Below are 16,701 nucleotides of genomic sequence, written 5' to 3'. Positions count from 1 at the left end.
AGGTTTTAACAACTCAAAATTATGAGATAACGCTTCCTTACAGAGATATGCCTTTTTGGACCTTCTACACATTGGTATTTGGTCCACTCCCTTGGAGCTATATAGAATAAATTGAACCTACTTTTGCTTAACAGCCCTTCAAATCCCAGCTTCAGTAGAAAACCTCATCTGGTGCAGTCAGTCTCCAAAGTAAGTTGCAAATGTGGGTAAGGTATCAAATCATAAAAAATGACTCACTATAAACATTTTAATTTTAAAATATAATTTTTGCTTCTTTCATGATAATCTATTTTCTCAGATTGCTTTTAAGATTTTCTCTTTGTCTTTGAATGTTTATAGTGCAGGTTCACTACCTTATATCCAGGTATGGATTTATTTTCATATCCTACTTGGAATTTGCTATCCTTCTAGAATCTGTGGTTTGCTATTTTTTATTTCTGAAAAATTCTCAGCCATTGTCTATTTAAATATTGTTTCTGCCTCACTCTCTCTCCCCTATCCTTTTAGGACACCAATTCTACGTGCATATGATTTTGTGATGTACCCCCTCTGTCTTGTAGTCTCTTAGCTGCATTTTCTATTCATTTGCTCTCTGTGCTTCAACTTGGAGCTTTCTTCTGAGCTCTCTTCCAATTTGCAAGTTCTCGCTTCAGCCGTGTTTAATATGTTGTTAAAGACATGTAGTATATTCTCAATTATGGTTTTTGTATTTTGAATTCAGGTCTTGGTATTTTATATTTCTTTTTTATAAGGTTTTCAGCCCTTTGAGAGCTTTTTACAAGTCTGACTATGACATTCAACTTATTAGCTACTACTAATAGTAATTAGGGACTACTCATCCTAGTCTCTCCTATTCACTGGCAAATTTCATAAGCAAATTGTTTTCAGGACTTTTTAAGTAATGTAGCAAATACTTAATGGCTCTGAGGTCCAGGTGTTGTGGGAAATACATAAACACTCAGAGCACATTCCCTTCCCCAAGGAGCTGACAGTAATGACATTTAGGGAGATCAATATGTAAATAGCAAGAAACGCAATTCAGAAGAAGGCCAGAGAGAAAGTACCTCAGGGAAATGTAAAGAACAAGATGATTTTCCATAGCAGAAGATGTTGAAACCCTTTGAATGACTGACAAATGTATCACACACATTTTCTTTTTCCTCCAAATGTGAAATTGGGCTTATCAGGTGATGTGATTACTAATTCTATTACGATAATGATTAATAAAATTACAATTTACTCTAACTGCATGTCTAAACAATGATCTCAAAGTTAATAAAAAGTAGGTAATAAAAAATTCTTTCCCTATTTTGATTGCTTTATCATTTAAATCAATTCTGACAGTTGTGGTGTATTTTGTAGAAGACATGACTCAGAAATACTTCTGTGTATTAATCTTCATAGAAAATATTTAGTGATTATCAATGTGAATTGAGAAAAGGTTTAAAAGGAAAAGATGTGGAGATCATTTAGAAACTTCCAGGATAATAACTGAGAGGAAAAACCAAACTTCAGCTCATTGGTGAAAAGTTGGATTATTCTCTCATTAATTTTCCTTGGCTCCTCAGAAGAAGCCCTCTGAAGTAAAGCACATAGAAGAAAAAATATATTTAAAAACAAATGCAAAACTTACTCTTTGAGCAGGACTGTAGAGGACATTCCAGTCTAAAATTGTCCTCCTTTCATTTAAGTTCTATGGTATACTTCTCTTAGCAAAAGGAGAAAAGGAGAAATGTAAAAACTCGTGTACCTCTTTGGGGCTCAGGTATAATGAAGGTGATGAATCAGAAACTTCCTGACAAGCTTAGGTCAGGTTTGGCATATAGTTGCACTGATGATCTTTATAAATGAGATAAATGTACATTGCAGATTATAGGCAAGCGGTAAAGATTTCAGCCAGGCAGAATCTCACAGGATGGCAGTGCCTTGGAAAGTCACCAAAATCCAGTTCTGGCTCCACTGCAGATTCAAAACTAGACTTGGTCAGTGGGTCCTGGTGGTCACAGTCTTAGGAACAGGCTCATATGTACTTAAATAAGGAGAATCTAATATTTAAAGCAAAATGTCAATTTCTCAATTTACAGTGGAGGATAAATCCTGTTACACAGACCAGAAAACATTTCCTTCTGCTTTGAAAGTCTACATAGGAAATAAGTAAATTTCATTTTAAAATTTAAATAAATTAAAGCAAAGAAGAACATTTTCAAGATTATACGTTGTATATAATGAGGACGTAGATGAATGATAATGAGGAAATTTTATTTTCATTTTAGTATTAATGGAAATTATAGATTTAACTCTAAGTCAAGAGTCCTATTATTACTCATGATCTTTGAATATGGAAAATCTCTAGAGACACAGAAGTAGAAGAAAACAATTAAACATTAAATACCACACTAGACAAACTAGGGCGTGGATGGAAATAGTTGTATAATTGCCTCAATTCAAAGGACACTTGTGGGAAAAAATGCTGAATCTTGCACGACACAATCTGTTTTTCACAATTTTCTCTGTAGCTTTCTTACTCATAGTAACTTATTTCTAAGCAGAGTACTAAAATATTAAGAAAATAGTAAGCTAAGTCTCTGTTTTTCTAGAGTATTAATCTGTATTTGTTTATAATTTTGTATTAAAATATTAGTAAAAATAAATTCATAAATTTAATTTTTAAGGACTGTAGGTCAATTTTTATTGGCAAGAGAAACTACAAGGATTGAGTGTCACAATACTCTGCTCATATTTAGGTTGAAAGAAATAATTTCTAATGCATCTTTTAATGTATCCAAATTTTTTTTAACTGTCCCAAAGTGAAAACCCTAAAATCCTCTAACACAATCACAAAAAAATGACATAAAAATGAGTTCTAAAAGAGCTATACACGCAAATTCAATTTTCTGTGGGTATTTAAAAATGGATTGAGGTAGCTTCATTTCATCTAGAGTTTATAATATAGTAGATAGGAGTCTTTGCCTTATATCACTTTCAGTCTGCCCTACACTGTCAAAGCAATAATGGAAATAGATTTCTCACGCTTCAGTAACCAGCCCGTCTCCTTTCTTAGAACTAGTTTTCTTACTTGCGGTTTTTAGATTATAGGCTATTATTTTAGATAAGGTAATGATAGCTGCCGTAACAGAAAGACCCTGACACTCAACGGCTTACTACAATAGCAGCTTATTTCTGGCTCACATGAATTCCAACCTGTGACAGGGGTGAGGATGGGCTTCTGTTCCATTTAGTTATTCAAGGACCCCGGCTAAACAGAGTCTGACATATTTAACTCGTGGCTTCTAAGGACACTCTGGAGTTTGGCACCCAGTTGGCCAATAAGAGAAAGAAAAGGATGGAGGGTCACATGCTAGGATTTTGTGCACCAAGCCCGGAAGTGGCGCACGTTACTTCTGCCCACTTCCGCTTGCCAGATTTGTCACGCAGCCACACCTAACCCCACAGAAGGCTGGGAAATGCAGTCTGCTTCTCGTTCTGGAGGAAAGGGAGACGAGTATGGTGAGCTGCTAGTTGCTCTCTGTCAAAGCTACCTTGTTGGTTCACTAGACTGCGAAATCCTTGGGCCTTTCCTCAACTCTCGTAGATCTCAGATTTTGAAAGGTGAAGAGCTAACTCCATCAGAACACAGAAATGGGACAGTAACTTGGTATTCCAAATCCTATGGGAATTGCAGGCCCAGAATTCAGATCCATCTGCTGTTAGGACAAACGGAGGGGTAGCTAGAGAGATAATAAGAAAGTTCTAGGCAAGAAGATCTCACTCTGTTGACCCTTCTTCCCAAATTTGTGGCCAGAGAGCATCCTATATAGTTTTGCTCATTTATCAGACTCAGCTTACAATTAAAACATAAATCAACGTCACTTTTTGTCCTTCTCTTATCAAAAAGCAAAATGCCTTTTAGAGAGGGTACTGTCAATGTCATCTTTCCCATCCCAACCATTTGTCTTCCTCCTGTAGCTGGTAGCACAGGCCAATCCTCTGTTCACAATGAAGTGAGGATGTCACTGGCATAAGTGCTATTTCAAATCAGGGGACATTAGTTTTCAACAGATGCATACCATTTCTATTCTGTTTCTTGCTGACACAGGTTGGCTGATCTGGAAAGAAGACCTGAAGTTGCTCTCCAGAGCTGAACTGTTGAGTTTTCTTTTTGATGAAGCTTATTAATCAGTGCTTGGCACAAAAGCAGACAGCAAAATATATCATAGAATCCAAGAACAAGGCACATTAAAATGCCGGACGCTAAGGTACCGGACTATCCTTAACCAAAAGTCAGGCTCTAAACTGCTCTAAAATCCTTGTGTCTCTTTGGTATTTGACTTTTAGGAGTGTCCTTTGCTTTTAGGGAGGACTTGGTCTGTCTGATATTTTGTGTTATTAGATGGCAAATTTGGTTAAAGAAGGAATTGATGAGAGTATAATCATCATAGCTATGGAGGATATTTTGCAACCTTTTCAAAACCACAATACAGCAAGGTAACAGCTGATGGAAACAGGTTAGGAGGGAGGGTTCTGAGGGAAAAGGAACGTGGGTTTGAGTCCCTGTCACATCTCTTAACCATGCCTGGTCTCAGTGTTCTCATCTGTAGCTCAGGATAGGGACTGTACCTTCCGTACAGAGCTGTCGTGATGGATAAATGAGATGATGCGTGCAAAAACTCAGCACAGTGTCTGGCACATAGCAAGTCCTCATGAACCAAAGCTATTGTCATCATTTCACCAAAATCTGAAATGTCCCACATGACATAGTATTATGGGCTCAGTAGTATTTGCTAAACAAAAAGATTATGAAATGGAGAAAACAAAGATGAATGCTAAGAACACATTTAATGTACAAGACTCTTGCCACAAGAGAAGAAGCCTGTGGAGGTCTGTGTGGTAGGCAGAATTCTAAGATGGTCCCCAAGATCTCTAACTCCCAGAGTACAAGATCTCCCAGTTATTTAGTCAAACACTAATCCTGATGCTGCAGTGAAGGGATTTTGCAGATGTCGTTAAGGTCCCAAATAAGCAGACTTTAAAATAGGGAGATTATCTTCAGAGGGCCTGACTTCATCAGACTGGCTCTTCCTAGTGAAGAGATTCCAAGCATGAGAGGGCCCCGGAATGGGGCCACATGGCGGGGAACTCTGGTGGGTCCATAGCAGCCGAGGGCAGTCCCTGCCTGCCAGTCACTAAGCAAACAGGGCCTCAGTCATTCAGCTGCATGGAAAGAAATTCTGCCAACAACATGGTGGGGGGGACCTCGTAGTAGATTTTTCCTGAAAGGAATGCAGCTCAGCTAACACCCTGATTTCACCTTTTTTGAGACCCTAAGGAGAGGATCAAGGCAGACCATGCCTAGACCCCTGACCCATGGAAACTGAGATAATAAATTACTTTTGTTTTAAGTCATTCTATTTGTGGTAATTTGTTACCCAGCAATAGAAACCTAATGCAGGATTCCATATATTTGTTTCAAAGATGATAAAAATGAGACCTCCTAGGCCTCCCATTAAAACTTCAGCAATAGCTGCTTTTGCTTTTTCTGCGAATTAAAGCTGGAAAGCCAGAGTCATTTCAGCAGCCCATAAACAACACATACAGGAGGTATGTGCGTGCATGCAGGGAATATGACTGTGCGGAAGACGGAAAATTTGTGATCTTTTGCAATTCAGAATTCCATGCCCACCGGTGATTAGCGTTAAGCCCTTCTCACTAAGGTTTCATACATCTAAAGATAACATTTGCTTTTTATTTGACAACAGGGCATCGGTACACTTATGCAGCGCTCAGCTTCCAAGGTTTCAGCCAGAACTTTTTTTTTTTATAAGTTTCCTTATCGTGTATTTAATATTTGCCACGAAAGGCAGATGTGAATGTCATTGTTTGCACATGTCACCTCAACAGTCACTGAGAGTGTGAATATGCTTGGACAGACCTGCTATTCTGTAGTGCTAATGACTATGAACTTGAAGAAAATAGCACCGTGTACTTTTCTTCAAAATAGCTTGTTTACCAATTGAAATCTACAAGAATTTCCTTCCATGAAATGGGAGGAGGCAAATGACAGGAGCCAACGTGCAGAGTGAGGGCTTTCTTTGGATTTATGCTATTATCTCAGCAGACGATCGATTCTTTGTGGAACAAGAACAATGAAGAGTCACCAAGGCCTTTCCCCGTTTTGTCTTCTAAATAGTATCTCTCTAGTCATGTAGTTCTCTTCCCTGAAGTGAGTCACTTTGTTGCTTAAAATAATTAACTGAAAATTAGGAGGTGAGGTGCAGAAGAAATTGTGCTAGAGCTTTCCAAGGGAGGCAGTTTAGGGTCATGATTAAAAGTGTGGCCTTTAGGGTCACATGACCTAGTGGTCAGCTACAGACTCCGCCATTCACAGCCAGGCAACCCTAGGCTAATTTTAAAATCTCCGTCTTGGTTCCCTCCTCTGTTAAGTGTTAACCTGAAGATGAACTAAAATGGGGGCCAGGCATCTAGCACCTTCCCTAGTACAGAGTAAATAATCAATGGTGGTTATTACTAATGTTACTTCCAAAACTTTCTATCCAGTTCTCCTGCCATCTGGCACCCTCCCAAGTCTACCTTGCTCACGGGATTATCTCCAACAGATCTGACCCTCCTACCGTCCTGCTATGGATTGTAGATGGCTCCAAGGTCTGGGTCAGTGGTGCTGAGTCTTTTATCTCCTTTAAGAAAGCCATGGAACCCCTTCACAGAAAATGCCTGTATAGCTCCCCAAACTTTATGTACAAGTTCCAGAGTTCATTGGTCCCAGATGAACATTTGCCACTTTTTTCTATTAGATCCACATGTGAAATCACTTTTTATGTTTGGGGAATCCATCATTTTGTGAGAATTTTGGTAGACAACAGAATCTCACCGCCATTGAGAAGTCACCCAGGCTCTCTGCAGACATGGCAGCCTGCAGTCAAGACTGGTCTAGAGATACGAGCCTCTGGTCTGGAGGAGCTATTTCCAAATGCAGAGGGCCCCATTGTATTTTCCAAGCTTACTTCCCAGGACACCAGGTCATTCACCTTTCCAAAGTGTCCCAAGCATCACTACTGCATTAAATATGCTGCTCAGAGGAAATGTCCCCGCCATGTCTCTGTCCTCCTTCTCCTTAGCCTTCAAGCCTCCACTCAAATGTTCTGACTCATGGAAAACTTTAATTTGACAGAAGAATGAATCATTTCCTCCTATGTGCTTACATATTGCAACCTAGCTGATTTGTTTGTGTATTTATTTCTTCTGTGAGATTATAAACTCTTTGAAGAAAGAAACCATACTAATTACCTTGGTCTCTCATCTCACTCAGCACAGTTTCAGGCAGGTGGAAAAGGCTCAAAAAATAAATTTGTTGGCAAATGAATATATGAAAAATGTTCTGTCTCGCTAGTAAGTCAAAGAAACACAAACTTAAATAACAATAAAAGAGTTTTTTCATCTGTCAGATTTGGCAAAAACAAAACCAAAAAAGTTGGCAAGACTCTTAGAGAGAGTGATGGTCTTCACCACTGCTGGGAGGCAGGATGTAAATTCGTACAAATTTTCTGGGTGGTAATTCATAAGATGTATCAAGACTTTTAGTTATGTTCATGCCATGTGACCAGAAATTGCATTTCTAGGAATTTCATCAAAGGAAACAGTTAAGAATGTGAGCCACAATTAAGACACAAGCATTATTTACAGTAGTGAAAAACTAGGAACAATCTATCAGTAGGGGATTAGTTAAATCAACTGTGGTGGAGCCAAATGATGTAGTAAAATCAGTCAGTAGAAATAATCTGTAGAGGAATATGCTTTAAAAATTTGTATTAAAAAATTCATATTAGAAGTGACTATATCAAGTGAAAACAGCTAGTAACAGAATAGTATTTTCCAGAGGAGGATGCAAGAATACACAGACCACTTACACAATAAAAAATTTGGAAGATGCACACCAAAAATTTAACAGTGGTTATCTGCATGCTGGGGCTATAGGTGATTTTTCTCTTATCTGTAACTTCTGTTTGTTCTATAAGGATACTGTTACGTGTTCAACAAGAAGACACACATTTACTGAATAAATAACTCATTCTAAAAGGATACAGTCACTCTTTTAGAGCTCATTTAATTTTAACTGTTTGCTCTCCTGCTTCAGTTTTCACTCCTAGTTTCTTTCTTTCTTAGAAGCTTTTTTAAAAAAATAAATAATACATGTATACAGAGTAAAATTCAAATAGATTCAAAGGGTAGAGTCTCTCTCTCCTGCCTGTGCCTGGTCACTAGTTACCACCCCCAGAGGCAGCTGTTGGTCCAGTTTCCTGTGTATCCTTCCAGATACACTTTTTTTAGTATGTGCATATATACTTTTTCTTACATAAATTACAGCATACTATACAGACCGTTCTGCACTGTGATTTACATTTTTTTGCTTTATTTTTATCAAATGTATATATACACACAGTTTAAAGTCAAATGGTTCTAGAAAAGGCACATTATGAAAAACAGTAGTCCTTTGAACCCACTCTCCCATCTTCCCCATTACTCTAATCCTTGCCCATGAATACAGTCAACCACCGTTAATTCTTTTAGCCCTTTCTTCTGGTATTTGCCCCTATGTCTCTAAGTGATCTACCGCTACTTCTTAATTTTTCAATTTGCACATTATCCATTTATTTCTCCCTAACACAGATAATAATAGCTCTTTTCTCACTCACTCTCCATGACTTTCTTTCTCTATTTCATTTTCTTCTCCCCACCCTCCCAGTATAGATAAAACTTACTTTTTGGTGAGATAAATATTTTCATTTATGCTATTATGAGTATGCAAACACTAAACACAGCTGAGCTATGAAAAGTGTTCTGTGATTACATTTCCTTTCTTGTACAACTTTCATGTTTCCAGGAATTAATTGCCTTGTCTTTGCTTGGTTTTTCATCCATCATGGACACATCTCCAAACCCTCAACCATAGGGGCAAAGTGCCTCTCAATACTTTTGGAAACATCCAATTTTCTGTAAGTTCCATCTTTTTGTAGACAAATCTCTCCTGGAGCCATCTGTTCTCCAACTCCTGTCTGGGCAGGTGGCTCTCTGGGCCTGTGGGATAGCTCTTATCCCAGGAACGCCCTGAGGCTGCTCCCTGTGTGGTCCCCAGACTCTCTCCTCTGTTTGAGCCCCCTGCTGCCCTCTTACCTGTGGTGGAGCATTCTTTAGTAGCTTCCCGGAGAAGGGTACGTGGAACGTAAAGTTTTTGAGATCTTGCATGGCTGAAATGTCTTTATTTTGCCCCCATGCTTCAGTTAATCTTTTGGCTGGATGATGAATTCAAGATTAGGATTTATTTTCCTCTAGAAAGTCAGGGTTTTTGGCTTAGTGTTTCTGTCAAGAAATCGGATGCCACTCTGTTTCCTAATGTTTTTGGTTTTGATCATTAATTTTTTTCTTTCTGGAAGTTCCTACAGCCTTCTCTTTGTGTCTGGTATTCTGGAACTTAATTATGGCATGCCTTGACGTGGGCCCATTTGCATCCATTATGTATCACATTGGATGAGTCTTTTCCACAAATTCGTTTCCTCAGGTCTGAACACATTCCTTCAGTTATTTCTTGGATAATTTCTTCATCTTCATTTTAAAATTTGCCCTTTCTGGGACACTTATTTGACCCAATAACTCCTGAACCAATTGTCTAATTGTCTAATCTTTCTCTTAATTTCTAGCTCTTTTTCTTGTTTTTCTTCATCCACACAGAGATTGAGATGATTTTAATTGAGGGTCTATTCTAGTTTATTCTCTTTCCTAGTATGTAGCTTTTCAGAGTCCCAACCATAAGGCTGGGACTTTTCCAGAACCCATCCTCCTCTAATTTTTGTTTCCTTAGCCTGACCTGACTCCAATTTTTATCTCCCTAGACTTGTGAATTTTGTGAAAGCTGCTTTTAACTCTTCAACCTCTTCTGGAACCATATAGGGAAAGTAGTCCCAAATGTTGGTTTTCTTTTTCTTTTGGGTTGTCACTGGCTTGGTTGCTCTCTAATCCCCTCAAACTCATGATTTTCTTATTTTGTCCAGATTTTCTCCTTGGTCTTAGAGGGAAATAGTTTGGAATGATAGACTGAATAGAATGGGTTTGGTCAATGATGTGCTGAGAGTCCCTGTTGGCCAAGCAATTGTTCTATCTCTTGATTTCCCTATTTGGGGAAAAAATAGCCTGTAAAAAATTTAAAGACAACTGACTTTGATTATATCAGAGAGGCAGGTATATGTAATTCAGATTGTTTTCAAGTAATATGTACTAATAATATTTTTATGTTACTAGCTTAGCATTTTTGAAAAAAGATCATCATTTTTTTTTCTGAAAGTCAATGCCTTCTCAAGACTCAGTGAAAGGTTTCAGATCAAACACAAGGCACAAAATATGGTTAAATAAAAGGAAACAGAGCTCTTGAGCACATAGGCACGATTTATACAGCGCTAGCAGGCATCTGTACAAATAAGTAAGCCCCAAGAAGACAGAAATCAGAGAGCTAGTGAATCTAAAATTTCTAAATAGTAAATTATTTGTTAATAAACCTATTATCTTTGATATGGAAGGACATATATGCATTCATCAATACAGATTTTTATATAAGATAGCTGTCAAAAATTTAGAGAAACAAGCGAAGAGTGAGGAAAAGGCAGCATTAGAGCTTCTGTTTCAGAGCTCTGTACCACATGAATCAGCTCATACAAAACCTTAGGGCCTCTCTGAATGTCCCTTATTTCTTTTTCTTTCTTATCTAAGAAAGAAAAGACTTTCAGATATAGTGCCACAAAAATTCATGTCTTTCCACAAGTCATGTCACTTGGCTCTTTTTGTCTGTCAACATTAATAACTAAAGCTACTGTTTATTGAATGCTTATTTTTTTCAACAGGTACTTTCTACATATATTATCGTGTTTAATCTTCTAGATGCCATTATTAGTTCCATTTAAAGGGAAGGAACCAAAGGCCCAGAATAATAAATATGTTGCCCAGAGTTAGTAAATACAGAACTAGGACATGATTTCAGATCGGTCTGAACACAACATCCTTACTTTTGATACAACTCCATACTGTTTTTGACAGTGGCTATATAGTACACGACTTCAGCATCCATATACTCAACAACTCTTTGTTGAATGATTACTGTATGTAAGACAACCGTGCACGGCACATAACCAGGTCTGCTCTCAGATAATGTTGACCTTCCCTCCCAAATGCATCCCAATTTAATGTCCTAACATTCCAGAAGATTTTTTTCTTCCAAAGCGTGAAAGTTAATGTTGTAGACAATTTCATTGCAACTGACATTAAAAGAAGACATACTCCAACTGCCAGCCTACGGAGAGTTATACCATGTCACATATGCCTCTGCAGTTTCTGTCCTTTTGCTTGTGACAGGGAAGAGGAAATGGAACTGAGGAAGAGTACTATTTTCTCCCTGACAAACAGCATATAATATTGATGAATGTGTGTTGGAAATTTCATACCATTAATAAATCTCTATATCATGCTACTGGAAGTACTTCTCATTTTTATTCATTATATAAAAGTGTTTATTTCATTTTGTCCTGGCTTAATATTGAATATGGCTGCCTACTGTCAGTGCACAAAACAGGCAGAGTAAATAACGACAATGACAGCCATCTTTTAAAAGTGACATGAGTTGGGCTGATGATAATACTGGTAATGGGGAAGAAGTTCTCTATTTCTATGCAGGAGGGAAGGTGGAATGCAAAGAAAAAAACCTGTATTTGATCCATAAAAAGGAAGTTTTATCTTAATTTCCTTCTGTGATGATAGGTACTAACTGTATACTTGGACAGTAATTAATTAGATAAAATCCAATTTTGATCAACAGTTATGTGCACACATGGAAGTCCAATTCAAGAGAAATCGAGTAGGTGAAGGGGGGGATGGGTAAATTCACACCTAACGGGTACAACGCACACTAACTGGGAGAAGGACAGACTTATAACTTTGACTCAAACTGTACCAAAACAAATGATGTAACCAAAATGTTATATATTCTGTAAAATTCTGAAATAAAAAAAAAATAAAGAGGCATAAGAACTGTAGTTGGTTTCTGATTCATGTCCATTTCTTTCCTTTTTCCTGATACCTTTTCCTCCATCATTTCCTTTCAAAGACCTAACAGTTTCTTTCCTTTCTCCGTGAACAATTGCCTTCTATAGATGTAATGGTTCAAACTAAGGGCAGAGCTATCTACTCGTTAAAGGTTTACTTAATGTGTCTCTCCCTCTGTTTCTACCTTGTTAAAATCGGGATTATAACTGTATTTTTGCACAGAGTTGCAGTAAATGAAACACTTAAAGTGGCAAATAGAACTAAATAAATGTTAGCCATAATCAGTTGAAAGTCATCATATTGTGATCATTATAATTGCTGGGTCTGCTGCTGGGTGCTGCAAATTCAGTTCCGAGACTGTTGCCATTTAAAGGAGACAGACATATAAACAAATAAATATGGAAAGGAGGTCCCCACTGAAATGAGGAAATAAGCTGGTGGCTGACGGTCTGAAGGAGATGTGAAAGCCCAATAGATGCCCTGTTGCCATAGCACTGTGTATGACGATGGCAGGTGATCAAGAAAAGTCAATGTTTTTTAAAAACTGTACTTGAATGAGGTATCAGAATTCCTGTCTCCTGGATCCAGGAATTCTAAACATCTAACTACAATGAATGGCCTCTCCCTGCAGATCATGGAGGCATAAGGCCACTGAGAAGATGTCTTAGTGCCAGCTGAATCCCCAGGCGTCCCTGGCATCTGTACACAAGGCTTTGAGCTCCCTATAGCCGAATTAGAGCCAAGAGTAAAAGGAAAGGGATTCCAGATGCTTCCAAACAAGTGCCGAGCAATGCACTTGCTCTGCCTAGCAAGGGGCACCCATGAAAAGAAGCCATCTATTTCCCAGCCCAGTGCTGAGGCCCCCAAGGCCCCAGGGATACTGTCACATCTGCATTCTCATTTCTGCTACTCACCGAAAGAGAGGAAGTCTCTCTTCCTGATAGAGCTTTCTGTGCACAAGCAGAGCCCACATCCTCCTGCCAGAAGAGCCTTTCCAAGCTCTGTTCTCACATTCTGATATTCCTTTACCCCTCCAAACCAGAGGTGTTTATTCGATTGTTTCAAATAAGTCAGCTTGCTGGGAACCTTTAGGGGAGGCTGATGTTCCAGGCATTCCAAAGCAAAGGAGAACCTACTGCTTCAGGTCACAGAACACTCTTCCTTGTACTAATCAATTTTTTTTTTAAACTTAAGATAAATTAAGCTTTAATGTAACAGAAAAAAATACAATCTTCACTGTTTTTTCACTCCATACTACATGAAAAGGTCTCAGTATTTTTAAAAGTCATGTTCTTTGTATAGCATTTATTTCTGAGAAATTCAAAATTGCTGTGTCATTGATCTTCCAACATCACTGTGAAGGTGGGCTTCTAGCTTCCCATCTGACCCCTTTGGCTGATAACAACCAGATGTTTGTTGCTAAGTGTGAATCTAATCACAGTGGTTGCTGTGATGTGTGGCCACACACGAGGCTGAGTGTCACAGACGGACAGCTGACAGTGAGTGCATCTGGGAGGGCTGATATTCACCAACAGCCAAAGGAGGAGACAGAATGACCCCTCCTGTTGGGACATCCAGAAAGAAAAGAGAAGACCTTCCAGCACCTGAATTTGTACTAGGCTTAGTTAGGGAACCAACAACTACTAATTGAAACTCTTTCTGAATGCTTAGTAATTTCTGTAAAAATGAGTTTGATGGTTCAGCACTGTGCATCAAGTTGAAATTTAATAAATGGTATTTCAATTCCTTTCCACTCTAGTTAATTTCTAAGTTAACAATTCAATTTCTATAATGTTAATATGTATCATATTTACTAGGAAATCGAACAAAAATTCCAGCTGAAATATGAAAGGAGTTTAGTTTTCTCTTATGAGTACTACAGCTGAAACTACTTTTATGTTACAACTAAATAAACACCAGTTTTCAAAGACAAGATTGAGAGAAAAACACATTCTATAGTAGATATTGCAGGTTTGGCTCCTTGGAACTGGAGCTCGATAATTAAAGATGACATTAATGAACCAAAAGGCGGAATCATGACATCTTTGTGAAAATGAAAGGAGAGGTGGCGAGCAAGGCAAAGGCACCTGGATTTGTACTCTAGCTTTCTTGTGGTCCTACCTGTCTCCTTCTTCTGTGTCCCTTCAGAGCCTCCTGGGCCCTCCCCTCATTGTTCTGACTCTTCCTCTCTCACGTCAACTCTGCTCTGGACCAGGGAGCAACACTCCCAAGCAATACCCTATGCTTTTCACCAAACACATCCATTTACCAATTGGATAAAGGCCAGTGAAAATGTCTTTTCTATAGGATTTTTCTTTAAACATTATTAAACGATATTCTTTACACAAGATTCACAAGGTGCCATAGCAAGATCGGGGTTGTATCAGAACCTCATGTTAAAAAGAACAGTGACTATCTGAAAGTGGCGGTCTTCCTAGGGAGTAAGGATAAATGACAATAAAAATGAATACTGATAATGATACTTTTTTTTGAGACAGTCTCACTCTGTTGCCCAGGCTAGAGTGCTGTGGTAAGCCTAGCTCACAGCAACCTCAAACTCCTGCCTCAAGCAATCCTCCTGCCTCAGCCTCCCGAGTAGCTGGAACTACAGGCATGCGCCACCATGCCCGGCTAATTTTTTTTCCCTATATATTTTTAGTTGTCCAGCTAATTTCTTTCTAATTTTAGTAGAGACGGGGTCTCGCTCTTGCTCAGACTGGTTTCGAACTCCTGAGCTCAAACAATCCGCCCACCTTGGCCTCCCAGAGTGCTAGGATTACAGGCGTGAGCCACTGTGCCTGGCCCTGATAATGATAAATGGCTGCTAATTGGGACCAATGTCTCTGGTGAGTTGTCACAAGTCAGCAGAAAACTACAATCCTATTCCTTCTGCTAGTGACTTTTATATAATAAATAATATTTGATTCTTCACAAATACCTGACAAATGCTGAAACTAAATGTTGGTTCTCATTCAAATGCCAAAAATTTGGGTATAGGCAGAGGGCTATACCATTTAAAATTTTATGTTTAAAATTAGAAAATGACTTCTCAAATCAAGAATACTTTCAATTATTAGATTAGAAATTCCTAAATTCTGCATAATAAATTACTCGCTATAGTATCCCTGTTCTAGTGCAAAAAATAAAAAAGTAGTTTATAGAAGCCTAGTAGATCTAAATGTCATTATGAACTGCAGTTGACGCTTGAACAGCACGGGTCCACTTATATGCAGATCTTCTTCTGCCTCTGCCACCCCTGAGACAGCAAGACCAGCCCCTCCTCTTCCTCCTCCTCCTCAGCCTACTCTGTGTGAAGATGACAAGGATGAAGACCTTTAGGATGATTCACTTCCACTTGATGAACAGTAAATATGTTTTCTCTTCCTTATGATTTTCTTAATAACATTTTCTTTTCTCTAGTTTACTCTATTTTAAGAATACAGTATACAACACACATAACAGACAAAATATGTGTTAATCAACTGTTTATGTTATTGGTAGGGCTTTGTCAACAGTAGGCTATTAGTAGTTAAGTTTTGGGGAAGTCAAAATTTATATGTGCATTTTTTACTATAGGGGGGTCTGCACCCCAATCCCCATGTTGTTTAAGGGTCAGTTGTACACAGATATGTGACAGACTCATTTCTAAAACCATTTTGTATCTATCTTTGCTTTGCTGTTTTCTTTTTCACTTTTAGTGAATGCTATCTTGTATTTCATACATGCTTACAAACTACCTTAAAATACTCCTGGAAGGAAGAGAGAATAAAAATAGAATAAACATACTAACATATTTGTAGACAAAAGGATTTAAATTAAAGGAAACACTTCTAGTTACAGAGACATGTAGAAAGTGGTTTTTTTTGAGAGCCGGGCTAGCCCTAGGTACAGTTCTGTAGGAGAACTCGTCAACCTCTGAAGTGTCTTCTTGATCTGGGCTTCCATTAAATGTATTTGCTTATTTACCAAAAGACAGGCACATTATGTTTCTTACTTAACAAAAGTATTACAATAAAAAGGAATTGGGGATGGGAATGACATGGTTTAACATCGTTTAACCTTGCAAATAAATCTCTACTTCCGGCGATCATTTTCAAAGACATGTTACAAAAACAGTGCCCCTGCCTATAAGCCAAAGCTGTGTCTTCATCACATGATGTCCCATGACTTACCATGTGTGCCCGAAATACTGCAGGAATGAAGGACTGGTTAGATAGGCTGAGGATCCTGGAAGAGTCTTGCAGGACATAGATAGTGCCAAAATCAACTTGAAGGGGATGTACGTAGATAACTGGGCCTTCTCCAATGCTCTTTAAGTGACATACCTGAGTTCCACATGAGAGAAAGAACACAGGAACAGATGGAAATGCTAGTCTTTAAAATCAGTTAAAACAGAAGCTTCTAGCCATCCCTTTAATAAAGAGTAGGGGCATAAAATGGTGCTTATGAGAAGACATCCCTCCCCCCACCCCACCCCGCCCCCAGTACTGTGGTCACAGGGGAACAGATGGCCAGGCTGGCTCAGGGCTGTGACTCCAGGCTGGAAGTCCTCCCCAAGGAGGGTGGTCTGCTTCCCTGGTCTGCCCAGTGCCGTGCATCGAA

General features: G+C 38.6%; 1 protein-coding gene across 1 annotated transcript in view; it reads right to left on the bottom strand.

Moving 5' to 3' along the window:
• HYDIN (HYDIN axonemal central pair apparatus protein) overlaps window positions 1–16,701 on the bottom strand; it is a 304,337-nt gene that overhangs the window by 160,299 nt on the left and 127,337 nt on the right. The window contains exon 18 of the mRNA XM_069456333.1: window positions 16,272–16,424. Within this exon, the coding sequence (XP_069312434.1) occupies window positions 16,272–16,424 (153 nt within the window). The remainder of the gene's footprint in view (window positions 1–16,271; window positions 16,425–16,701) is intronic.

The sequence above is a fragment of the Eulemur rufifrons genome, chromosome 23 (genome assembly GCF_041146395.1).
Source record: "Eulemur rufifrons isolate Redbay chromosome 23, OSU_ERuf_1, whole genome shotgun sequence".
Lineage (NCBI taxonomy): Eukaryota > Metazoa > Chordata > Mammalia > Primates > Lemuridae > Eulemur > Eulemur rufifrons.
This window is presented reverse-complemented; position numbering and strand designations above follow the sequence as displayed.